The 27,155-nt window shown below is 41.7% G+C and overlaps 1 protein-coding gene across 1 annotated transcript in view; it reads right to left on the bottom strand.

Annotated features, from left to right (window-relative positions):
• waw (Translation factor waclaw) overlaps window positions 1-27,155 on the bottom strand; it is a 570,569-nt gene that overhangs the window by 491,213 nt on the left and 52,201 nt on the right. The window contains exon 2 of the mRNA XM_067085359.1: window positions 20,869-21,086. Within this exon, the coding sequence (XP_066941460.1) occupies window positions 20,869-21,086 (218 nt within the window). The remainder of the gene's footprint in view (window positions 1-20,868; window positions 21,087-27,155) is intronic.

A 27,155-nucleotide genomic window follows, 5' to 3' on the forward strand; every position in this document is an offset into this window, starting at 1 on the left:
ATAGCTGGTGTGCCTGAAAATGAAGAGGCTGATAAACTGGCAAAAACAGCTGCAGCAGAACTACTTCCAAGGAGATGTCCAATATCACACAGTGATTTCTGGCTGAATATCAGGTGGTCTCTTTGTGATATTTGGCAACAGCATTGGGACTCTTTAGACCAGAATAAGATGAGAGAGATCAAAAGTGTCACATCTCCATGGTTATTGGCAGGCTCGGTTATTGGCGATCTGGTTTTTCGGGGCTTGTCTAGCGACGAAAATCAGCGATTTTCGGTGCTGATATGCACCAATTTCCACTTATTGGCGCCGATAATCACGTACCGGTGCTGATACATACCTACCAGAGGTGCTGATAACCGAAAATTTATTTTCGGCACTGATATGAGCCAATTTCCGCTTATCGGCGCTAATAATCACATATTGGCGCCGGTACATACCTAACAAAGGAGCTGAAAACTGAAAACAGGCAATTTTCAGCGCTTATCGGCCTGTAACTCTATGCCCCAAAGATTGGAAACTACCCTCTGTCGTCTTCGCATTGGCCATACTTGTTTAACGCATGAGTCTTTAATGACGGGCAGGCCTTGCCCATACTGTGAAGATTGCTTAGTCTCCTTGGCTGTAAAGCTTCTGCTGGTCAAATGCCCAAGTCTTGGGGATTTAAGAGTTTGACACCTCTCTGAAACTCGGGGTGGGGATGGCGGGTACATCCTCGCCAAGATTCTTGGAGATGATGTGATGTATGATGCTAGTGACATTTTTAAATATATTTTAGAAGCTGGAGCTTTACAGAAGATATAATTTTATTTCCTACCAGTTTTAATTATACTGTATCTATTATAAATATAATACAATAGTCTTTTAATTGACATCAGCATCAATGACCATAGAAGTCACAACACCTGATAACTTAAAATCATTCATTCATTCAAGTACACTATTATGTTATCAAAGTAATGTCTTTATAAATATAATACAAAACAGCCAATATGTATAAGGCCACCACAACTGAGGCTAAAGCTTCTTCCAGGGGCTCATAAGGTGCCTGGGTTCAACAACAAAGGATGAGAGTCACATCTCAATTGGTAGAATGAAGGTCCCAAGACAAGACTATTCAAAATGCCTCAATTATAAAGATAACTTCATTAAAGCAGAGATCCAAACCTTTCAGTCTATTATCCTGCCTTTTTACAATTACAATGACAACTGAGATGAGCCTGTCTCAGCAAAAGTGAACAAGGAAGTCTACAACCAGCTGAACAGATGCTTTGATGGAGAAAGACAACTTCTACAATTGTTGGCAAAGAGGAGTGGTCCACAGGGCAATCTTTCAGTAACTTCCCCAGGAGAGTCAGCAGATGTAGGTATCACGCAGCTTTAGGCCAAACAAAGCAACCAGGGTCATCCTGAGATCCAGGGTGATCAACAATGTAATGATCACTCTGTAAATAAGGCTGAATGGTGAAAAAGAGTAAACATCCAGACTGTCTCATGGGTATTGGAATGTATCTTCTGTTACCAACCTGGAGTCTGGAATTGGAAAACAGAACACTGAAATGTTTCTGTTCAGCCTGGTGTAAAACAGTTCAATCACAAGAGAACCCCAGAGCTTGAAAAGCCTTTCCACTACTTGAGGATGTAAGAACCACTCCATCCCCACAAACTGAACCTGCAACCGTGCTGGTCTGCCATAATGTTCTGCCTGTGCAGAATATTTCTGGCTGACAGCTCAATAGCATGGCAAATTGCTCACTAGTGTATCTAAAATGCAAAGTAAAAGAGAGATCATAACTCCTTGCTTGTTGACATATGCCACTACGGTTGTGTTGTTGGTCATCAGCACTACTGAATGACCTAACAGATGTTTCTGGAACGCTTGTAAGGCTAGCAATGCTGCCTGCATTTCAAGGACATTGATAAGCAGATTAAGTGTGTCCTCTGGCCACACACATGAAACAAACAAGCTCAGCCCTCCTTCGATGCATCTGTGAACAGTTACATTTCGAGAGGAGGAGAGTTCAGCAGAACTCCAGCTAAGAGGTTCTCCAAAGACAACAGGTGACCAGGGACAACACTGTCACAGCCAAGCTTGACGTTCTTGCTGGGACAAGAAGAGCGCTAATACCCACCTAAGCTTGCTCATGCAAGTCTGATGGGAAGACTCTCGCTGCTGCCACATATGTGAGCATGCCCAGGTACTGTGTCTGCTGCTTGGGCATGAGATCTTACTTCTCCCAGTTTATCATGGTCCCCAACTCATGGTAAAATGTGAGTAGATGGTCTCTGTCCAGGAGGATGCCAGAACTAACCAACTGTCCATGTAACACAGCAAGCAATGATTGGTCTCCAGCCCCTACTCACCTTCTTCACTAAGAAGAGGTGACTAAAACCCAAAAGGCTGATCCTCTACTCCTCTACAACCTCCGCTGGCAGGTCAAGAGACTGTGGAGAATCAGGAGGGTAAAATCTGAACACTACTGGAATCTGAGCGAGGGGAAGGACACAGTCCTTGAAGGGAATCCTGAAGCCATCCTGGAAGACTGAAACTACCAGGGGCTCCGCCCCCGTGTCTATGCCAGATTGTCCAATGGCTAGACAGGCATCCTCCTACTCGTGGCAGCAGAGGAGGGGATTGCCATCCTCCATGCCCCCTCCCTTCACCTTGCCCTAATTTCTTTTCCGAGATGTTGCTGGAGAAGGAAGTCAAATGTACTGAAAAAGCTCCCTTCCTTTCTTGGAGGAAGAAGACTGGGCTGCTGGTCTGGGTTTTGAAGGTGCAGGCTTCCTTCCAACCCCATAACCTGAAGGATTAGCTACCCCATAGGTTTGGCTAAAGGTGTCCTCACTCCCACTGAGAGTTTAAAAGACACTGCATGAAGAATTAGTATTCCTGGACTTCAATTTTCCCCTCTCCATCTCTGCCTCCACGTTGCCCTTGGGAAAAAGTAACAAAGAGTCCAACACCAAACTGTTCCTGAGTAAGAGACTACTCTCCAAGGATGCTTGTCTAGAAAAGAGATAAAACCATGTCCCTCCTTCTAGGTACAGGGTTAGCTCAAAGGTTGGTACTCACATGTGAGAGGGAAGTCAGTGCCTTTTTCCTCAACACCTACAACTCTGGAACTTTGCCTTCTCATCCTGACATGTGATACCTGTTACAGCAAAGTTTGCCAAAGTGTTTAACCAAAGGTCAAGCACAAGGAAGCCTGAAATAGTCTCCATGTCCTCCAGGACGAAGTACCTTCTTTAATGCATGATCAGTATGGGAAGAAGCTTTCACAATCCGCTCAATGACAAGGAGCTCTCCAACCCATAGTGTGCAAACTGGGAACCCTTCCGAAGATTATTACATTCAAGAATGAGCATTAAAATCTCTTAGAAATGCTGTCCTAGCTTGGCCTGTTGAGGTATGGAAGACAGGGATTGTCCAGACCCATCAGATCTTGAAGAGCATGAGCTGGATCATCTCACAAAGGAAATGAAAGCATGCATAACTGCTCCCTTGCCTGTTCCTGAGATCATGGTGTATAGTCAGTACTATACACAGCAGGGGAAACACCATTTACCCTGGAGGAGCAGCACCCTAAACAATGTTCATAATTGGGATCACCCAATCTATATGCCTCCTAGTATTTGGTAGCAGCCAAGCTAGTAAAGGAAATAGGGAAACAGGCATATGCACCTCCCAGGCTTGTAAGGAACCACAGGCAGGAGAGATGGATGGGCTGTGTGTGAGCAAGTCCTCCCAAGAATAGTGAACCCTGAGAGAGGATCTATCATGAACAAACCCAAGCTCCGTATGCACAATCTGGGGATCTCACGTGCCAAGCAAAATGGCAGTGCTGGCTCGACCAAGTGTATTCCTATAGGCATACAAGAGGAGCCCACCTCATTATCTGCCTGCCCACAGTCCATGGACCTTGCACATGCCGACAGTGGGTTGTGCATACTCTACCCAGTGTGGCTCCACAGAGGCAAGGGGGAAGAGCTAACCCTGCTACTGTATACAATTATTATAGTATCAAACACAATGGTAAGTAGCAGTGGAAAAATTAATCAAAATAAACAGAATAAATTTATAAAGAAAACGTTCTTTCCATTTGACTACACATAAAAAGGTTGATGAGACTGGGTGAGGTACTTAAGTACAGTAATGCTAATACTAACTTAATACAATGCTTTTGCTAGCATATACAGTGTTGTGCGCTGTGCTGTACTTTCATCATAAATTAGCTCATAACTCATGCATTGACTTACATTGTTCTTTTATGCTTGTCAAATTTGGAATTCTTGCAACTAATAGTGTGGCAAATCTACCAAAAATTGGCGCTAACCAAAAATCTGCAATTTCCAGCACTTTTTCAGCAATTTTCGGGGCTTATAGGCACTGAAAAGCACTGATTTTCAGTTATCGGCGCCTCTGTTAGGCATGTATCGGCGCCAATACCCACTTGTCGGCCCCGATAAGTGGAAATCGGCGATTTTCAGTGCCAAAAATTGCAGATTTTCGTCGCTAGACAAGCGCCGTAAAACCGGATCACTGTTAACCGGGGACTGTGTGGTAGTATTTGGAAGTTGGGTTTGTGTGATAAGATTTACTTTTGTTCATGTGTTGTTTATTTGATGATGTGTTTTCTGCCATTGTGTTGTTGTGTGTATGCTTTGTTTATGAATGTGTTGTTCCTCTGAGTGTTTGTTTATTTTGTCTTTTTTTATTGCAGTTGAATTGATTGATAGTGGAGCTCCCTTCCAACTGTAGAATGAGATTTCTGTTGGCATCATATGATGAAGATGAGGGATGCTGACAAGTGCCATCTCTAGGGACTACAGTGGTTAGGAGATTGAAGTTGAAGGCCCTGTGCAACAACATCAAGCTGAGTGATATCTATGACTTTGAGTGATTTTTTTTGGACAAACTCTGTGTGCTGAGTGAATCTGGGGTTTAATGTTGTGGAGACTTCTTAAGGGGTGCTGCCAATGAATAGTTTCCTCTGCTAATAATATATGATGTTGTGGTGATAGTGATTCCATAGTTAAGACTGGGTATGTTTGGTTGAGTGTTAAGTTCAAGGAAAAGGAGACAGGTGGCACCAAAATCCAGTTGTGTATTATTCACTGACAGTTGACACAGTATAAAGGATTAAATACAGGGACACCCACCAAGAAGGTCTGTCTGTGAACTTTACGTAAAGTTTGAGTAATAGGGGTGGAGATCCCCTTAATTTGGAATTGTAAATAATTTAAGTACAGTAAGTTTCTTTTGGTAGTATTACGACTGATGAGTTATGGTTAGGTTTAAAAGGTTCTTTTGGGGGTCATGTTAGTATTAAGTTAGGCTAAGTTAGGTATAAGAGTAAGTAGGAAATAAGTTAGATTAAGTCTTGAGAGTAAATAAAATTAGGATAAGGTTCTGCTTGAAGGTCTTCAGGCCACTGTAATATTAAGGAAATAAATTAGGTTAAGGAAAATCAGAGTTTAATTTAAAAACCCTTCAAAACTGTTCCCATTATACTGCCCCAATTGTGTACTATAAAAAGCCCCTACATAATAATTTGGCGCCCAACGTGGGGCTCTTTGATAGTAAAGTAAGAGTGGGGTGCATAATTGGAGATGGCAGAGGGAGCAGGTTTGGAAGGTGTTGGGTCAGGTGAAGGGGAGCAAGGTTGGATGCAGAGGTTGGATAGGCTGATGTGCATGATGATCAGCCTGCAGGATAAGTTAGAGGAAGCCCAGGAAAGGGAAAGTAGATTGGTTACAAGAATGGAGGCGATAGATGAGAAAGCCCAGGTAAGGGAAAGTAAATTGGTTGCAAGACTGGAGGCAATGGAGAAGAAGATGGCTGGAATGGCTAAGAGTGGGCCTGACATTGGGAAGGGAAGTGAGAACAATGAGGTAAAAGGTGCAAAGGAGAAATTCCCTAAGAAAGGAAAGGAGTTGTCAAGTAAGAGTAAGGGAATACTTGCCATGGTAGAGGACAGTATGAGTGAGGTGAGTGAAAGTGATGAGGAAGAGAAAGGTAAGAACATAACAGGAAACAAGAAGAGAACACGAAAAGGGAGAGGTGTGAAGAAAGAGGAATTGAAGAAGAATGAAAGTGCTAGTAGCCGTAGTAGTAGTGAAGGTTTGAGTGAGGTGGAAGAGAAAGAGGCCAAAACAATGTTCCTGAGGGAGGTTCCCCGCATAGAAAAGTTTAACATCGGGAGGGAAGAGATGTGAATGAGTTTTTTGATGAGTATGAAAGGTATTGTAGGCAAAAGTATGGAGAGAATGAAAACGTGTGGATGAAGCGGCTGGGAGAGTTCTTGGATGGGCGGCTGAAGATGTGTTATAGGAGTATGTGTGAGGGTGAACCTGGGTATGAGTCTGTGAAAGCTAGAGTGATCAAACAGGTGAAGAGAATGGAAGAAAGTGTTATACACAAGAAAGATGACAGGTTCGAGGAGGCCAAGATGAAGCCTGGAGAAGAAGTGGGCTTATATGCTCATAGAATGGAAGCGTTGGCCAGAAGAAAGAATGGAGAGGAGGGAATTGAGGAAAACAAGCACCTCATCCGGAAGTTCTTGGCCACTATCCCTGAGAGGATTAGGGTCATATTAAATGAGAAAGAGAAAGATCGAAAACAGTGGTCTGGAAAACGTTCGGACTGGGAGGATGTTTTGGAGATCTTAGAAGACATGTCTGCAACAATATTTCTTTTACCTGGGATGTACTCAACTACAAAATCAAAATCACTCATATCCTCTACCATTCGTGCAATCCTAGCATCCACTCCTTTCATTCTCTGGCGATACACTAGAGGCTGATGGTCCGTACATACCACAAACCTCACACCATACAGAAACGGTCGTAACGCTTTCACACAAAACAGCAGGGCAGCTAGCTCTCTCTCAATAGTCGAATACTTTTGCTCTGCTGAACTAAACGCCTTACTTACATATGCTATCACTCTATCCCTTTCAACTCCATTCACCACTTGCTTCTGCATCAAACATCCACCCATTGACACTCCACTCGCATCTGTATACACTTCTAGCTTACTGCATCTGCACTATAGTCAGGGTAAGCCAACTCCACATCCTTCACCATTTCCTCTTTCAATTTCTCGAACGCTTCCACCATCCTTTCATCCCACCTCAAGACCGTACTCTTCCTACAGCCAGTCCATTCTGACAACGGCTTTGCAGTTCCCGAACAATCTTCCACAAACTTCCTTCCAAACTCGATCAATCCCAAAAATCCACGTAATTCTTGCACAGTCCTGGGTCGAGGGAAATTTCTCACTTTTTCTACAAACTTTTCCGCTTTTCGCACTCCAGACTCACTCACCTTATGACCCAAAAACTCCACCTCTTCCATGAACCACTCACACTTACTCACTTTGACTTTCACCCCCACTTCTAACTTCTTCAACACTGCTCGCACCAACCTTTTGCGCTCTTCTACTGTCTTACTCATCACCAAAATGCCATCAAGAAACATCAACGCATTCTCGCAGGGAAAACCACTCAGCACGACATTCATTGCCCTCTTGAAGACAGCTGGGGCATTTGCCAATCCAAAACTGAGATTGCAGAACTGATACTGTTTTTTCATAGTCGAGAAAGCAGATATCGGTCTACAATCCTCCTGCCACTGGCATCTGATAATACCCCCTTACCAGATCCATCTTGCTAAACACTTTCATCCCATGCATACTGTACACACAGTCAAACACCACACACATAGGGAATCTTTCCTTCACTGTCACCTCATTTACTCTCTGATAATCAATACACATTCGCAGACTCCCATCAGACTTTCTTACCGGCACAGTTGGACTATTCCAAGCACTCTTACTGAGTTCAATCACTCCTATCTTTTCCAACTCTTCACACTGCTCTTCAATCTCTTGCATTACCGGAGCCGGGAAATGTCGGGGTCTCTGATAAATTGGTGTTTCATCTGTCAGCTGAATATAGAACTCCGGCAATCTAGCTGTCCCAAAGTCCTCATCCCCTTGACTCAACACACCCTTTCTCTCCCATACCAACTCATACACCTGCTCTTTCTCTTTCTCACTTAACTTTTCATTCAACCTTACCTTTTCCATAAGCTTTTCCTTACTCCACTCTTCTGTCCTTTCCCCTTCGGCATCACATCATACCCAAATCGACTACACTTCTCAAACTTCCCAATCTATCACCTTTTCTTTTTTCACATTCCCACACACCTTTGGGTCCTTTATATCCATAATCCCGTCAAATACATGTGCGACCCGCCTTATCTCATAACAAGCAGAGCTACCGTCCAACATAAACATTTCTCCTAAACTCTCTGCGCCCATTCCAACATTAGTCCTCCACCCTACTTTCACACTCCACACACTTCCCGAATCCCTTGGCAATTGTACATCCTCCATCGCATACACCTCCACTCCAGAAACCATCTTCAAACTTACTTGTCCATCCTCCTCCACATACAACTTCACACTGGTTTCACTCCCCATTCGTATTTCTATCATTTCTTGTTCTGGGTACACCTTTACCCTGTTTTTCTTCAAAAATGCATTCCCCAGCAAGATATCATATTTCTCATTCACTCTGTCCACAACGTAAAAATCCTCCTCCTCCAGCCTTACTCCTGCAACCACAACTGACTCAACAAACCTCGCACACACCCTTACTTCCAATCCTCCAATCCCTGTCACATATCCAGCACATTCCTGCTTCTGTGTATGCTTTCTTTTATTTCCTCATAATGTAAGAGTTTTAGCTTACAATTGCGTTTTTTTACCATTTCAGTCGAGTTAAAGTTGACCGAAGGTTGAAATTTTGGCAGTTATCGTGATTTATGTGAAAATATTTCAAAACTGATAAAAGCTACAACCATGAGCTATCTTCTGTTGTATTCTACATGAAATTGCGCACATTTTTCATATATGAAAGTTTATGTAACGACTAATGTAAAACGATGCAAACATTACAACAACATGACGAAAGAATTTCTGAGATGTTCGCCGAGTTACCGCTTTCCGCAGACATAGGGAAAAAGTTTTTTTCAGAAATTCACCATAAATTGAAATATTGTGCTAGAGACTTCCAGTTTGTTGCAAAATGAAGGTACATGATTGAATATTACTAGAATGTAAGAGTTTTAGCTTATAATTGCGTTTTTACCATGTCGGTCAAGTTAAAGTTGACCGAAGGTTGAAATTTTGGCAGTTATCGTGATTTATATGAAAATATTTCAAAACTGATAAAAGCTACAACCATGAGTTATTTTCTGTTGTATTCTACATGAAATTGCACACATTTCCATATATAAAACTTTATGTAACGACTAATATAAAACAGTACAAACATTACGACAACGTGATGAAAAAATTTCTGGCGCGGACGTAAGGAAAAAGTTTTTTCAAAAATTCACCATAAATCGAAATATTGTGCTAGAGACTTCCAATTGGTTGCAAAATGAAGGTAAATGATTGAATATTACTAGAATGTAAGAGTTTTAGTTTACAATTGCATTTTTTGACCATTTCGGTCGAGTCAAAGTTAACCAAAGGTTGAAATTTTGGCAGTTATCGTGATTTATATGAAAATATTTCAAAACTGATAAAAGCTACAACCATGAGTTATTTTGTTTTGTATTGTAAATGAAATTGCGCACATTTTCATATATAAAACTTTATGTAACGGCTAATATAGAACAGTGCAAAAATTACGACAAAATGACGAAAGAATTTCTGAAATTTTCGCCGAAGGCGAGTTTACAGTGGGTGTAAGAAAAAGTTTTTTCAAAAATTCACCATAAATTGAAATATTGTGCTAGAGACTTCCAATTTGTTGCAAAATGAAGGTACATGATTGAATATTACTAGAATGTAAGAGTTTTAGCTTGCAATTGCGTTTTTCGACCATTTCGGTCGAGTCAAATTTGAACGAAGGTTGAAATTTTTTGTAGTCGACGTACGGTACGTCCACTTGGCACCCAACAGACAAAATTTAGTCGACGTATGATATGTCCAGTAGGCGTTTAAGGGTTAAGGGAGGAAAGGGAAGAGGAAAGAAAAGAAATAGAGGAAGATGTGAACTGGGGAGATAAACAGCTAGTATTGGTGGAACATAAGAGAAAGTCTAAAAAGAGGTGTAGAAAGAGTAAGGGTACAGTTACCGAGTTGTTTGCGGAGAGTACTCAAGATGGGTTGTTTGATTTTGAGGGTTTTGAGAAGCCAGTAGGTACGGAAAGTGAAAATACCCTTGCAGTGTTATTTGGGAATAGTGAAAATGAGGGTGTAATTGATTTTGAAGGATTTGAGTGGGATGTGGAAGGAGTGAACTTGGTGAGTACTGTACAAGGAATGTGGACGAGGATATGCAAGAGTTGGGTGAATTGGAAACAACGCCAAATTGTGAGAAAGACGGTATGTATAGTGTGTGTGAGTTTCCTTTGAGTGAAAGTGTTGAAAGAGTGAGTGTAGGAGTGGGTGTGAGTGAGAGAGAGTTAGCAGTGTTGGAGAGTGTAGGTGGAGGAGTTTTGGATAGCTTGAGGCAGACTGTGGAAGAAATAAATGAGAGTATGGAAGAGATGATAGCAGCCATGTCAGGTGTGAGTGAGGTTGAAGCCAACATAAGTCTCCAAAGTTTGAATGAGCTTGGTGTAAGCAGTCCGAAACCAAAGCTAGGTGAGTCTAGTGTGGTTGGAGTGGAAGTGAGTGAAGAAGAGGTGGTGCATGAGAGGCCATGGACCTAAGTCAAGGTCCAGTTCCGGAATATGAATGGGTGGTAAGAAAGGGATTTTGAAGAAAAGGAAACAGGATTTCCTTTATTTTAGTAAGGGAGAATATGGTAGTATTTGGAAGTTGGGTTTGTGTGATAAGATTTACTTTTGTTCATGTGTTGTTTATTTGATGATGTGTTTTCTGCCATTGTGTTGTGTTGTTGTGTGTATGTTTTGTTTATGAATGTGTTGTTCGTCTGAGTGTTTGTTTATTGTCTTTTTTAATTGCAGTCGAATTGATTGATAGTAGAGCTCCCTTCCAACTGTAGAATGAGATTTCTGTTGGCATCATATGATGAAGATGAGGGATGCTGACAAGTGCCATCTCTAGGGACTACAGTGGTTAGGAGATTGAAGTTGAAGGCCCTGTGGCGGAATTCAAAACCACAAAAAAAACAGTACACAACACTCACCCTGGTCCTCGGTTGCTGGAAGATGGAGTAAGGCGTCCACGGTCGCCAACACAGCACAAAAAAACACAAACCCAACCAAAACAGAAAAACACACGACTCACAAACATACAGCAACAAGAACAGCACACTAACAAGGAAAAACAACAACTCTGAATCAGCACACAAACAAACTGTTTTAGACCAAAAAAAAAAAACCACTGACCGGCACTAGCTCTGACTCAAAACTGCCTTCAAAACCGAAAAATCCTCACATATATTCCACAGACAGACAGCGCCGTAAACAAACTAACGACCTCATCCCTCTTCCAACAACCGAAGCACTCACTAACGACAATTACACTCTCTCTCTCTCTCTCTCTCTCTCTCTCTCTCTCTCTCTCTCTCTCTCTCTCTCTCTCTCTCTCTCTCTCTCTCTCACACAAAACGTTGGGAAATGCTAAATAAAAACAAATTTATTCATCCCTCTATATTTCTCCCCCTTTTAGCATTTCCCAACCAACACCTTTCACACCTCTTTCAAATCGCTTCACGCAACACCCACGGATGCTCACTAGCAGGTCCTCTAGATCGCGTTCGCGGGCACGCAATCATTCTCTCAGAATCATTCTCTCTTCTAGCAACATTCAAACTCACATCTTCTCCTCCATTCTCTCTCAGATTCACGCTATCTTCTTCACTATTACCACTCTCAATTTCATCCACAATCTCATCTATACCCTCTAACTCGTTCCCAAATACCCCCATTTCTTCAACTAACCCATCCCATTCGCTCATTGACCTTTCCAATTCTTGCAACGATTCATTCATGCTTTCAATCACTCGTATATTACTGCTACGCTCTCTTACTCTTACACTTTTCGCTCACCTCCAACCGTTCACTAACCCCTACACGTTCAGTCAACTCAGTTATATCAAACCCGCATATGCTATAACGTTCTATCCATACCATCCCATTCATCCGTATTACACGCTTTATCACTCATTTCCACTTTGGCACTCACACCCCTATCACACAACTTACGACCATTCAGTTTACTTACGTTCTTCCCTTTCTTACGTTTTTTTACCATACTCTATCAAAACAAATTGCTGATCCTCCATACACAAGCTCTCATGCATACTTGGTTCACCCACATTCGATTTCAACCATTTATACACCCCATTCTCTCTCACATATTCCGGTACATCCTTCCATCTACGCAATTGGTTGTGATGCGCTCGCATTTCTCTCTCACACTACCATCTACACATACTTCCCCTACAACATAACTAAGCCCACTGGGACCAACTTCCAACACTTCATACAGACCCTCAAATTTTTCACGCACTTTATTTACATTCAACCGCCCTTTTCGATTACTTCTTTCAACACTTTTCGCCAACCTTGTAACTTTCAAACCTTTCATGCGCCTTCTTCCATACCTCCCTATCATCCTCAGATAGACCCAATCTCGGTCTCACTATTTTTCAAAATTTAACACATATTTACACGGAGACATACCAATACCCTTATGCACAGTGGCGTTGTATACCCACAACGCCGCCCAACGTTTACATCCCAATCATTATCACATTCACTCATCATACGTAATATCTCTGTCAACGTTCTCACCGTTCGTTCCGCCAATCCATTCGCACTGGGCATATACGGCGAGAGTACACATGTTCTATGCCCCAATCACGCAACATTTGCTCAAACTCCCATCCAACAAATTCAGGCCCATTGTCACTCAACATTCGCGTCGGCTTGCACACACACATTGGCAACATCACTTGACCCACCATTCTCGCTACAGTCTCACTCTTTTTGTTCGAATCGCTACCACATATGCAAACTTACTCAAATGATCTACCATTACAACCATTCCCACATGTCCTCTAGCAGTCACAGGCAATGACACACAATCAATCACAACCATCTCAAATAACTCTTTCATCTGCAATCGCAACACAGGTGGATTCGCATGCACACTTTGATACTTACCCTTCTGACAGTCCGCACACGTAATCGCTACATCCGCACAAATTTTACTCAATCCAGGCACATACAATCTCTCTCTCATTCCCATAATTTATTTTTCCCCAGATGCCCAAACCTATTATGCACCAATAAACACATACCCACGGCTGCGTCTTCCGAAAATACTGGCACATACACTTCCCCATCCCATATTCCTTCCTGATGCAAAAATAAACTATACCTTTACATACAACAAATCTCTTAGCACTTCGCTTATACACTTCTAACTCAGACGGCCAACTTCCTACTCTTACACCCCCTAACACACACTCTCTTAACATATTTATTTTCATGCACTGATTTTGCATCTGCTTAATTTCCTCTTCACTCAACAAATCATTTTCACTCCTTGCAATATCTACCATACCTACAAAACTAGTTTTAGACACATCCCCTCCTTTAACCTTCGTTATTTCCCTGCCACCCTTTCCTAAAATTCCCCTCCCGACATCCACACTTATATCATGCATTCTCATAAAATCAATTCCTAATAAAAACATGTTGGCATATCATTCTCATCCATGACTACAAAATTATGTATTATTTCAAATCCCCTAACTGAATTTTTAATTGTACCTCCTCCCATACTAACACACTCCCTTGTCCCAAACCATGTATCCTTACACTCGTTGATTTTCTTTTATATCCCAATCGCACCTTTCCAATTCACTAACTACTGTACTACTCACTCACTAACGACACTTGTGCTCCCGTGTCTACCAAACTACAATATTTATTCTGATCCACCACTACATTCGTTACTAATTTACCTTTCGCTTCATGCATACACGCTCTCACGGCTACATTCACCTGCTTAGCTTCCTCACAACCATCCTCATCGCATTCATCTTCAACGATATCCTCAACCCTACCCTTATTCCCTCATTTTCCCCACAATCACCTTTCTTAACCAGCCAGCTACAAGTATCCTTTCCACAGTGAACATTTAAAATCACATTCGTACCATTTTCATTCACCCTTCCTTTATACTCCACCGGCCTATTCCATCCAAAGAACAATCGTACTGTAATTTTAAACATTTCAGCCACTACCAACAACACTTTCACTAACTTTTCCTCCTCATCTAATTCCCTTCCTTCCTCAAGACTCCTCCTTCCGGCATCTCATTCATCACCTTTTCACGTAACTCGTTCATGCTTGCAGGTACTCCGTCAATCAACCCATTTGTTTCCAAATTACTCAACCCCCAAACAGACATTCCCACACTCGATTCTCCCCTACATACTGTTGTTTTACCACAAATCCTACAGGTACTTGGTCCGGGTCCCAGTCGCTCCTAACCATATCATCTCGTTCAGTCCACATATGCGACATAGCATCTGCAACAATATTCTGTCTACCTTGTACATACTCTACCTTAAAACTAAACTCATTCAAATCCTCTATCGTGCTCGCAATTCTAGCATTCACACTCTCCTTTTTAACCATATATACTAGCGGTCGATGGTCCGTCCTTATCACAAAATCTACCCCATAAAAAAATACTTTCAACGCTTTCACACAAAACCTTATTGCAGCCAATTCCTTTTCAATCACCGAATATTTCAGCTCTGCCTTTCCAAATGCCTTGCTCACATACGCAATTACTCTCAATTGTTCTCCCCCATTCGCCTTCTGCATTTGTACCAAGCATCCTCCCATACTATATTTACTTGCATCCGTATACAGTTCTAGTTTATTCGCATTCTCACTATAGTCCGGAAAGCCAACGTCACGTCTCTTGCAGCCTCCTCTTTCAATCTCTCGAACGCTTCGATCATTCGCTCATCCCATTTCAATCTTACACAATTTCTCTTCCCCGTCCATTCAGTAAGTGGTTTCCCGATCCCTGAACAATCTTTTATAAACTTCCTTCCAAACTCAATTAAACCCAAAAATCCTTTCAACTCACAAGACGGTCCGGGACATGGAAATTCCCTTACCTTATTCACGAACTTATCACTCTTCCTTACACCTCTTCCACTCACCATATGCCCTAGGAATTCCACCTCCCCAGCCAACCAAACACACTTTTCAAGTTTTACTTTTATTCCTACTTCTTCCAACCTTTCTAACACTCGTTCAAGCAGTTCCATATTCTCTTCTACAGTCTCACTCGCAATCAAAATGTCATCTATAAAAACAGTTACCTTCTTGCGATCAAACCCAGCCAGAACCACATTCATTGCCCTTTGGAAGGCAGCAGGCGCATTAGCCAGTCCGAAACTCAATCTCCGGAACTGGTAGTGGCAGGAACCACTAGAAAAGGCCGTAATATGCCTGCTCCTCCTCCAGAGGCATCTGGTAATAGCCCCCTTACCAGATCTAATTTTGTAAACACTTTCATTCCATTCATCTTGTACACACAATCAGACACCACATTCATTGGGAATCGCTCTTTCACAGTTACTTCATTCACCTTCCGATAATCCACACACATTCGCAAACTTCCATCTGGCTTACGTACTGGTACAATGGGGCTATTCCAGGCGCTCGTACTCCTTTCAATCACTCCCACCCTCTCAAGCTCCTCACACTGCTCCTCTATCTCACGATTGATAGACGGAGAAAAATGTCGGGGACGCTGATATATGGGGGTGTCGTCTTCCAGAACTATTTTAAATTCTGGAAGCTTCGATCCCCCAAAATCCTCGTCTCCACGACTCAATGCCCCCGCCTATCCCACAACATTCTCCTCAATCGTTCTCTTACGTTATCACTTACATTTTCATCTACCTTTACTCTTTCCTTCAACTCCTCATACGTCCAATCATTAACTCCTTTCAAATCACCTGTCATCACCTGCCGTACCTTCACGTACCTCTCATCATCCACATTCACCAACGTACGTAATATTCCCACGCAATCTCCCTCACATATTCCTCGGACTCGCTTCTTCCTGACACTCGGCAATGACGTTATATATACCCTCGGATCTCCCATGTTCAAAACCCCATCATATACACACACATTTGCCCTGACTAATTTATTCATGTCTATTCCCTCAACCACATACTCACACCTATCATTGTTGGCTATCCCGAGGCTATCTGGCCATGCCACTTTCACACTCACAACTTCTCCAATCTCATGTGGCACTTTTACCCTCTCTGTCGCAATTACAGGCACTCTCTTCCACAATTTTTGCTCAACCCTACCATCCTTCCCCAAATACAAATCCCCAAGCACATCCCCTTTCATACGTAATTCAATTACATTCATACTAGGACAGACCACCATCCCGCATTTTTTCAAAAACTCACATCCCAATAAAATATCATATTTATCATTCGTACTCTCAATCACACAAAAATCACTTTCATCCATCACTACACCCCCAATTTCTAACCGTTCACACACTCTTCCAACCACTGCTACCCCTAAATTTCCAATCCCTCTTACTTCCCCTGACAGTTCCTAATCTCACACATATTCCTCAATTTCTCACATCCATTCTTAAATATGACATTCATACTACACCCGGTATCTACTAAGGCAATCAATCTTACTCCCTTACAAACACACTTGCACACTCATGCACTCGTCAGTCTTTCCAGCAAAACCTCCCTCATGCAACAACCCCTCACGTACATGCATCACACGCACCGCTTGCATCCTGGAGGATCCACCCATTTGAACCCCCTTCACACTCAGTTTCCCGAATTCGCTGTCACAGTCACCCTCTTTCGTCTACATACACTTGATACATGCCCTTCCATTCCACATTCGTCACACTTCGCTCTCGGTTCTGAACACATTCTTGCATAATGCCCATTCTTACCACAGTTGCCACATATTACATTCACTGGTACCCCTACAACCATTAGCAATATGACCCACCTGTCCGCACCTGTAGCATTTAACCCCCTATCTTTCATACACTCCCTTACCAAATGTCCCGGTTGCCCACACCCAAACACGCTCCCAAAGCCCACCTACACTCATTCTTTGTATGTCCTTCCTTTCCACATCTAAAACACTTCGCTCGACTTCCACTCATCGACCTTCCCCTTTGTACACTACTATCCCTAACCCGTCCAACCCGTTGTTCCCTTACAAACCCACCATTCATCCTCACTGGCACCTCCACATTACTTGCTCTTACACTCCTATCTATTACACTATCTGCCATTCTCATTGGGCCCCTCAACACTGCATCCCTAAAGCTTCCAAACTCTGGTACTCTCTCATCTACCCCAGCCCTTACACTTACACTTCTGCTCTCTTTTATAACCCTGTCAAGCTCATAATCTTCTACAATTTCCAAAATTTCTCCCCAAGTCAACCTTTCATTCGTCCATCTTTTCTTCTCCTTCCGCTTCAAGTTCACAAATTCTCTAACTCCATCTGGCACTGTCCCTAACAACTTCCGTACTAACTCCTTACATGCATCTATCCCATCATCCCCAAACTTCTTCCTTGCCAACGTCTCCAGCCTACAAGCATACAGTGACAAGGTTTCCCCAGCTTTCATTCTTGCCTCATCAAATTCATTCTTCCTCTTATACTTAACACTTGCTTTCATACGCCTCGCTTGCTCAACTAGTCTAGCTTTCACCTTGTCATACTCAACATCCCCACACTCATAATAACCCTATACATATCAAGCAAAAAACCCAGTCAAATATTCTCCTAATTCTCGTGCCCACACTCTCTTACTTTCCCCATACTTATCCTGACAAAACCTTTCATACTCCCTAAAGAAATCATGCACATCCCTACTTCCATACTCATTATACTTTTCACACCGGGTACCTCCCTCACATACATAGCCTTTCTCACTTCTTTCTCACTTTCACTCTCACTTTTGCTACTTTCACTCTGTCCTTTCATACCTCTTCCGAATACAAAGAGTCCACTTCTGCACTTACATTCATCTTACTCATTACACTCTTCTTCCCCTCTTTTTATCCACTTTTATCCACTCACCTCCATCCACCTCACTATCACTACTGCCTTCACCCTCTCCCTTCTTTCCTGCCTTTCCCACTTCCTTACCCTTCTTACCAGTTTCCTTTCCTTTCCCTTCTTCCCTTTTTCTTCCCCTGACTTATCCTTACTTTCCCTCTGTTCCTTCCCTTGCTTTTCATTCCCTTTTCCTTACCCTGCCTCTCATTCTCTCGTTTCTTACTTCCTATTTCCACATCACTTTCATCACTCACGCTTCCATTCACTTCTTCCTCCTTTTCTTTCTCTCTTGCCCCTTCACACGTTCCAGAGAACCTGCCTCCAACAGCCCCTTCTCCAAAAACACCCTTGAACATACCTTTCACCATTTCTTCCACACCTTTCACTGCAGACTCCAACTTTTATCCATTCTTTTTATCCATTCTCTCTTCTGACTCTTTCATCTCCCTTTCATTTCTTCTTTTGCACTTCTTAGCATTCCCCCATCTCCTCCAACTGACTCCTCAACTCCTCATTCTCACTCCTCAGCCTCCCATTCTCCTCCTCCAGCCTACCCTGGAGTTCCCTAGCCACCGGAGTTCCTCTCTCAGTTTCTCTATCTCACTCATCCTGACCTCTTACTCTCACTCTACCCACCACAAACAACAATCCCTAACGGCTATTATACAACAGCCCACGTTGGGCGCCAAATATAATGTGGCGGAATTCAAAACCACAAAAAAACAGTACACAACACTCACCCTGGTCCTCAGTTGCTGGAAGAAGGTCCACGGTCGCCAACACAGCACACAAAAAACACAAACCAAAACCAAAACAGAAAACACACGACTCACGAACATACAGCAACAAGAACAGCACACTAACAAGGAAAAACAACAACTCTGAATCAGCACACAAACAAACTGTTTTAGAAAAAAAAAACCACTGACCGGCACTTTAGCTCTGACTCAAAACTGCCTTCAAAACCGAAAAATCCTCACATATATTCCACAGACAGACAGCGCCGTAAACAAACTAACCAACCTCATCCCTCTTCCAACAATCAAGCACTCACTCTCGACAATTACACACTCTCTCTCTCTCTCTCTCTCTCTCTCTCTCTCTCTCTCTCTCTCTCTCTCTCTCTCTCACAAAACGTTGGGAAATGCTAAATAAAAACAAATTTATTCATCCCTCTATAGCCCTGTGCAACAACATCAAGCTGAGGGATAGCTATGACTTTGAGTAATTTGTGGTGATAGTGATTCCATAGTTAAGACTGGGTATGTTTGGTTGAGTGTTAAGTTCAAGGAAAAGGAGACAGGTGGCACCAAAATCCAGTTGTGTATTATTCACTGACAGTTGACACAGTATAAAGGATTAAATACAGGGACACCCACCAAGAAGGTCCTGTGAACCAGTAAAGTTTGAGTAATTGGGGTGGAGATCCCTTAATTTGGAATTGTAAATAATTTAAGTACAGTAAGTTTCTTTTGGTGTATTACGACTGATGAGTTATGGTTAGGTTTAAAAGGTTCTTTTGGGGGTCATGTTAGTATTAAGTTAGGCTAAGTTAGGTATAAGAGTAAGTAGGAAATAAGTTAGATTAAGTGTTGAGAGTAAATAAAATTAGGATAAGGTTCTGCTTGAAGGTCTTCAGGCCACTGTAATATTAAGGAAATAAATTAGGTTAAGGAAAATTAGAGTTTAATTTAAAAACCCTTCAAAACTGTTCCCATTATACTGCCCCAATTGTGTACTATAAAAAGCCCCTACAACTGCCTGTATCAGATATTTATCTTTATTAAAAGTTAAATCAAGAAACCAGTAGTTCCTGGCACATATATTCTCTTGCTGAAATTTATTTTGTCTCTAAATCATCATCTTCATGGATTTCCATCCAATTGAAAATCATAAATGTACAAGCATGGCATCTGTTTTGACAAACGCTGCCAATTTTACTATCAATGTAAAACAGGTTATTCATGGGACAGTTAAGCCACAGTGAAATTGAGGATTATTCTTTGAAGCTAATGCCTTTGAAGGGTCACTGCTTGATCCACCTCGACAATCAAAATGGTATACAATGTTTACGAGCATATCATCATTGAAAAAGTGAATAACAATCTAATACACAACTTTTAAAAAGCATTTCTGTGTACTACTGAAGTAACAGAGTTGATTAAATCAACTATTCATCACATCTGCAAGGAAGATTAAGTTGGACGAGCAATATGAAACTCATGTGTTTGGAAAGAAAATTCTTATGCTTGAAAAGATTCAATTGTAGTTATGGAAAATATAGGATTTAGGTGAAGCACACAATCACTGCAAATGAGAAGTACTGTACATAATAAGAAAAGTGTAAATAGATGACAACAAAGATGTTTGTATACAGTGGATCCCTGCCCATTTGCAGTTTTGAATTTGCGGCTTCACCTATTTGCGGATTTCTCTGTGGTACATATATATGTTATTCGTGGAAAATTTGTCTATTCACAGTATTTTTCACAGAGAAATATTCACAAATTATTGTATTTTCATATCATTTTCGTGACTAAGTGCACTTTTTGCGATAAAACTATTACAGGCAGTCCCTGGTTATTGGCGGGGGTTCTGTTCTGACAGCATGACGATAACCGAAATTCGCTGATAACCAAAAATCGGTGAAAATGTGAAGTCAGCAGGTTAAACCCAAATTTGCAAGGTAAATTTAAGAACAGATTTTAGTATTCCCAAAGGAAACGGTTAATGGCTTTGAAAAACAAAATCACTAGCCTCTTTACCTACCTGTTATTTCTAAAATACGATCAGCTAATGTACTTTTGCCATGGTCAACATGAGCAATGATGGAAAAATTTCTTATGTTGCTTAGGGGAAATAAGGACATATCCCTGACATGTGATCCTTGTTCATACGGCTCTTTAGGATGGCTCTGCCATACAGAAGTTCTATGTAAATTTCTTTGTTGATCCTTCCATAAACATGAACAGGTAAAAATTGTATTTCTGCGAAAAGAGTTGAATTATTATCTAATTAGTCAAGGGCAAATAAATGAATGCTACACAGGCATATTCAATAAAAATGCAAAACGTGCTATAAACTTCAATGTATACAGTATTTGCACAAGATCTCACCTATCTACTGAGCACAGATTTTTTTTTTTTTTTGTTTCTTAAACCCAAACCATAATTACACAATATGCCTTCCTTGCCCCTCAGGTTAGTTGAGCATTACAGTATATAAACTATCAGTGATAAACAACGAAATAAATACAGTAGCTAGACTGTGACAGATTTTCAAATACTGTACACACTGGCGACATTACAGTAGCAGTGGTCACTGATGCCAAAATACATTACTGTAAACCCACAAAGACAAAGCCTAATGGAAGAAAGGGTCCTGTCTGGATCTTTGCAAAGCTTTATGATGGGCTAGCCTATGGCATATTTGTCTATGACATAACCATAACAGAAAAGACTTTTTGTTTGGCTATCTCCCAACGAAATGATTATTAATAATAAAAGAATGAACATACAAGTAATTACCATACACAGACTTTCAGATAAGTATGTAGTACCATGGTCAAAGTGTTTTTCAGAAGAAAACAAAATGAAAGCAGCTAATATTATTGTATTTAGACTGGAAATGTAGTGAAAAGGTGATGTAGGCTAGTTATGTCATCCCTCAGAAATACATACTTTCTGCTGCACTGCTATTTCTGAATCAGTCTATAAAAGAAGAAGCAACAATATGTGAGAATTTATGTTCCTTTCTTTTCAAAACAACACTTGGTCCACCAAACCTTACTAACATGCTTATCTAGTAATGTACTGACGGGCCATCTCAAAACTCACAGTTGGGTCCTTATCTACAGCAACTCTACCCACACCACTGTCCACTCCATCAGCTCTTAATAAAAATTACCCTAACCAGACATTCCTTCCCTAATATTACCTTTTAATAAACGAAAACCAACAATATCTTTTCACACTATTCAAAGTCATTAAAGTCAAAACTGCATGTTCCTAATATATTAAATTTCTTTGGACTGGTAGAACTTACTTCAGCAGAAGGATTACTACAATGAAAACAAGACAAGTTGGGAGGTCAACATAGGTCTTCTGATGGGGATGTTGGGTGATGTTTGAGCTAGTACAGTACACAGGTTTAATTAAACCTAAATAAGACCAAAATTTACACTTGCCTTAGTAACACTTCTCAAAACAGTACAGAGATAAGTACATGACACAGTGCTTTCTCTGTACCATGTCTCAGTAGCACACTCCGTCTAAACACACCACTGCAATTCAATCTAGTTAATGTACTTTCTTGGGTCATTCAGATAACATTAATACTGTGATCAACAGTGCAGTGCTTGAAAACATTTTCAGACACACTACAATATGACTTTTAGCAAAACAACTTGGAAGAGTTTCATGTGTTCCAATCAATGTTTCCAAAGACCCAGCATTACATCAACCTAATGACCTCTTGCCAAAGTAGATCTTGTCCACTCCAACCACATGGCCAGGAACACCAATCTTCTTGTCCTTGCCTAAGATTCCTATGACATTATGGCAGAAATCATACCAACAGACTTGGAATTGTGAAATAAAAGTAGAGTCAGGTTCACCATTTCCTGGGTAATATTACAGTATTTGCAAAGAAGATAATTAGGAAGATTTCTCAGAGTAATAATTCAGAGAACATTCAAAGAATGAGCTTTCCTTACCAACATCTTTTTCTAGCACTGATGAATGATTCTTTATTATAAATATACAAGCTTGCTGTTACAGGTCAAACCATCACCTTATTGGTAATGCATGCTGTCTGGATTACATGCATTACATAACATAAATATTAGCACAATTCATTCTTGATCTAAGAGAAAAATAATAGAAGCTCAAATTCAGGGCCACTTTCTTGGCTAAATTCTTCAATATAAATTTTACAGATTGCTTTATTGAGCCATTCCCAATCATAGTACCACCATTGAGACAAAAGTCAAAATGAACACGCGCACACCTATATTATAAAGGCCATCAAAACTTGATTTCTCTTGGCTAAAGTATTACAAATTCATATCACTTAGCATTCATCCTACATACCAACCTGTAGTCTTTTGCATGGATCACATTTATCAAACATTGTCCAATCACTGAAGCTTAATATCAAGATAGCTATCAAGAGTCAATTACCCTCTCAATCATCAGTGGCAGGTGAGCAAGAGGGTGGGGGACCCATCCACTCACTTGGCTAACAGCTCCACTTTTTCCTTTGGCAACATTGACAAATGCAGAGTTGGACTGTCATTTGTTCCTTCAAAAACACAAAGCTATGTCTTTTATACAGATACCTACTTCTTACATGGAAGGTACTGTCCAAAGTTCCTCTTAAATGACAAGGATGAAGCAATGCCCCCAACATCACGAGCCCTCACCCATGGTATGGAGCCTTAACCTGTGCTGGATAACTTGTACGCCCACTCAGTGACCTGATGAAACCATAACAAGACAGTGCTCTTGAATACCTCCTTCCAGTGCCTACTGGTACTATCAAACAGTCACTATTACTTGGGCCTAAGATATCAAGTCATGTGCATATAGTAACTCTCACTGGATACAAAAACATCTTGTTGTGACCATCACCTCCAAAGTCTCATAGGGAGGAGATTGAAAAAGTCTTGAATCTCTCACCAGGAAATGACAAGTTCTGAATCTTTGTCATTCTTTATCTGATGTAATGTTGCTAAAATAACTATGTACATGTCCATGTATCCCACCTCCTGCCTATAGGAATCATGTATGTAAACACGTTAGAGTTACGAATATAAAAAGGGATTTTGACAGAGGAAAAATCTATTTCTGAGAAGGTCCCGTGTCACCCGGTGAAATTCCATTACAGCACGAATTTCTAGGTATAACCTTGCTAGATATACCAGAGAAAAAGAGCTTTCAGGAAAGCTGGGGTTACTACCCCCAGTCGAGCGTCTTCTAGGAAGGCGTCGGTATAAGAAGGGGTGAGTGAAATACCACTACCACGGAAACCTACTCGAAAGATCTCTCCTTATCAAAACCCCGGAACAGAGCGGTGAGCCGTTACAGCCCCACACCAAACACCCGCCAGGACGGCGACACCAGCGCCACCTACCTCATTCCATGCTAGCACTAACCCCAGACTTGGCATGTGCAAGAGGGGGGGAGAGTACTAGGTGATTCAGGGAGGGTCACGGGTGACACGGGACCTTCCTCAGAAATAGATTTTTCCTCTGTCAAAATCCCTTTTCTGAGTCCAGTCCCGTGTCAGCCGGTGAAATCGTGATAGAGAATCATGCCAAGGCTGCAAGTACCAAGAAAAAGAAATAAAGGGTAATCTGAAGAAAAAGGCAAAAGTTTTACCAAAATAATTTTAATTAAGCAATCTCTTTCGTGAGCAAGAACACTAAGACTAAGTTATATTAAATCTAAGGCACATCAAAAAAACTTAATACTATGAAACATGGGGAGGTCCCCGCACGACGGAGAAAAAGCCCCAAAAACCTTAAAATTACTTAAAGCAAGGTGAAACATGAAATGTGCACAAAATAACTGTAAATATAACCTTAATACTATACACATAAACTTAGGCTAAAAACACGTAAGAGACAAAATCAATTAACATTAATATATACAATTATCTGGGGTACATGGAGCCAAATAAAACTGTCCAGTACCCCACAAGAAAACAATCATGGCATATCAGATTACACTTTTTCCAATAACAGGTACAAGAAACATCAATATGAGGAGCCAGGCAGTGAGGTATAATCAACCAGGAGAATAAGCAGAAAAGTAAATGAGGCAGGCGGGCGGGGGGGAAAAGGAAAGGACAAGGATATGATTAATTAAGGTGGGAGATGACACTTCCCACAGCTATGGTAGAAAATTTCAGGGCTTTGGCGTTTTTAAATAGTGGCGTTTAAACACTAGAGGTGATTTCCAACCCGTGTATTTAGATAAGTTCTGAAAAGTCCATATTATGAAAGTAATTAATGGAAGTAGCAACTGCTCGAATATCATGAACCTTAGGAACTGAATCTGGGTTGGCCTGTTTAATGAAATATAAAATTTGTTGTCTTATAGCATTTAGTGAAAGAGTACCACCTTTCTCCTGATAAAAAGAGGACCCGACTTACTCTGTGGAGTTCTTAAAAGGTAAGATTTAAGTGTATAAACTGGACATAAAGACTGGTCTTGAGGAAGGGGCACCACCTTCCAAGGAGACCACCTGTCCTGTGGGTCTTCGTTCTTAGCTAAAAATCTAGGGTCAGGGAAAGGAGGACCTCTCCAGACGGGAGGAAGTTCACATAATTATCACCTCTAGTGAGAGCCGACAGCTCTGAGATTCTAGCACCTGAAGCCAAGCTAATCAAAAATAAGGTCTTCCTTAACAGATCCTGATAAGAGCAATGAAAGTTATCCATCTCTGATGCTAACTTAAGGACGTCATTGAGAAACCACGTAACAGACTGTGGGCGTGATACTGGTCTCAGACGAGCGCATGCTCTGGGGATAGATGAAAAGTAGGAATCTGTAAGGTCGATTTTAAAGCCGTAAAAGAAATACTTTCTTTAATGCTGACTTGATTGTGGTAATAGTGGCTGGAGCAAGGCCTTTCTCAAACAATGATCTAAAGAAGGAAACTCCTAAATTAGCTGTCATGATTTTGGCTTCAGATGCTTTTAGGAAGGAGGCTAATTTTTTGACTGCTGAGTCATACTGTCTAATAGTAGAATCTCTTTTATCTGATTCTAAAAACAGAGTGTTGACAGGGTCAATGTTTGCTCCTTTTGAGCTGCGAATTTTATAAAGTCCATAAAACTAGGGCATTCTGAATTCTTGAGGAAGCTGACACAGTCTTGGTTTGTACTGTCTGAGTCAGAATGGGCTTGGGAATCCGAAGACTCCGTAATCCCAGTTCCTGAAGAAGAGGGAACCAATTGCTCTTCGGCCAATAGGGGCTACTAGGGCTAATTGACCTTTGAATGTCCTGAGTTTGTGTAAAACTTTCAGCAGTAAATTTATTGGGGGAAAAGATAAATCTTCTCCCAACTGTTCCAATCTACTGTCATTGCGTCTATGGCTAACGCCTGAGGGTCCAGGTTGGGGGCCACATAACAGGGGAGCTTGAAGTTGCTCTCCGTTGCGAACAGATCCACTTGGAGGCCCGGAACCCGGCGGCAAATCCACTTGAAAGATTCCACGTCCAGGGACCACTCCGTCTCCAACGGAGCATTCCTGGACAGGGAATCCGCCACCACGTTCCGCACCCCCGCTAGGTGGGTGGCTGACAGGTGCCAGCCGTGCTTGTTCGCCAGGGAGAAGATAGCAACCATAACTTGGTTTACTCGGCCTGATTTGGAGCCGCCCCTGTTGATGCAATGAACTACCACTGCGCTGTCCAATACCAACCTGATATGAACCGGTTGGGGGCGGATTTTCTTCAAAGTTAGAAAGACCGCCATAGCTTCCAGGGTGTTTATATGGAACTGCTGAAACATTGTGGACCACGTTCCTTGTACTTTTGTTTTGGTGAATATCCCCAGCCGCTTAAGGAAGCGTCTGTGTGAACAACTAGTGCCGGAGGGGGAAATTGAAGCGGAACTGTATTGGACAGGCCCTTGACCGAGGCCCAAGGTCGCAATCTTGTCTTTAAGATTTGAGGATGGAGGAGACCTTGTCTCTGAGCTTGACATTGGCTCGACTCCGCCACACTCTGTTTATGTCTTTTAATTTCGCTTTTAACAGCAGGTCTGTCACTGAGGCAAACTGAAGAGACCCAAGGACCCTTTCTTGGGACCGGCGGGATGCTGATGGATTTTTGAGAATCTCCTGGTGAGAGATGCTATCTCTTTCCTCTTGGGAGGCGGAAGGGACAGCGTGTGAGATGACAGATCCCACTGGAGACCCAACCACTGAAACCGGGACTCCGGAGTCAGGCGGGACTTTCTCTGTTCAGTTGAAAACCAGCGACTCCAGGAAATTGATGACTATGGACGTGGCTTTCTGACACTCCGGAACTGTTGGTGCCCAAAT

Source organism: Macrobrachium rosenbergii, chromosome 42, assembly GCF_040412425.1.
Source record: "Macrobrachium rosenbergii isolate ZJJX-2024 chromosome 42, ASM4041242v1, whole genome shotgun sequence".
In the NCBI taxonomy this organism is placed as follows: Eukaryota; Metazoa; Arthropoda; class Malacostraca; order Decapoda; family Palaemonidae; genus Macrobrachium; species Macrobrachium rosenbergii.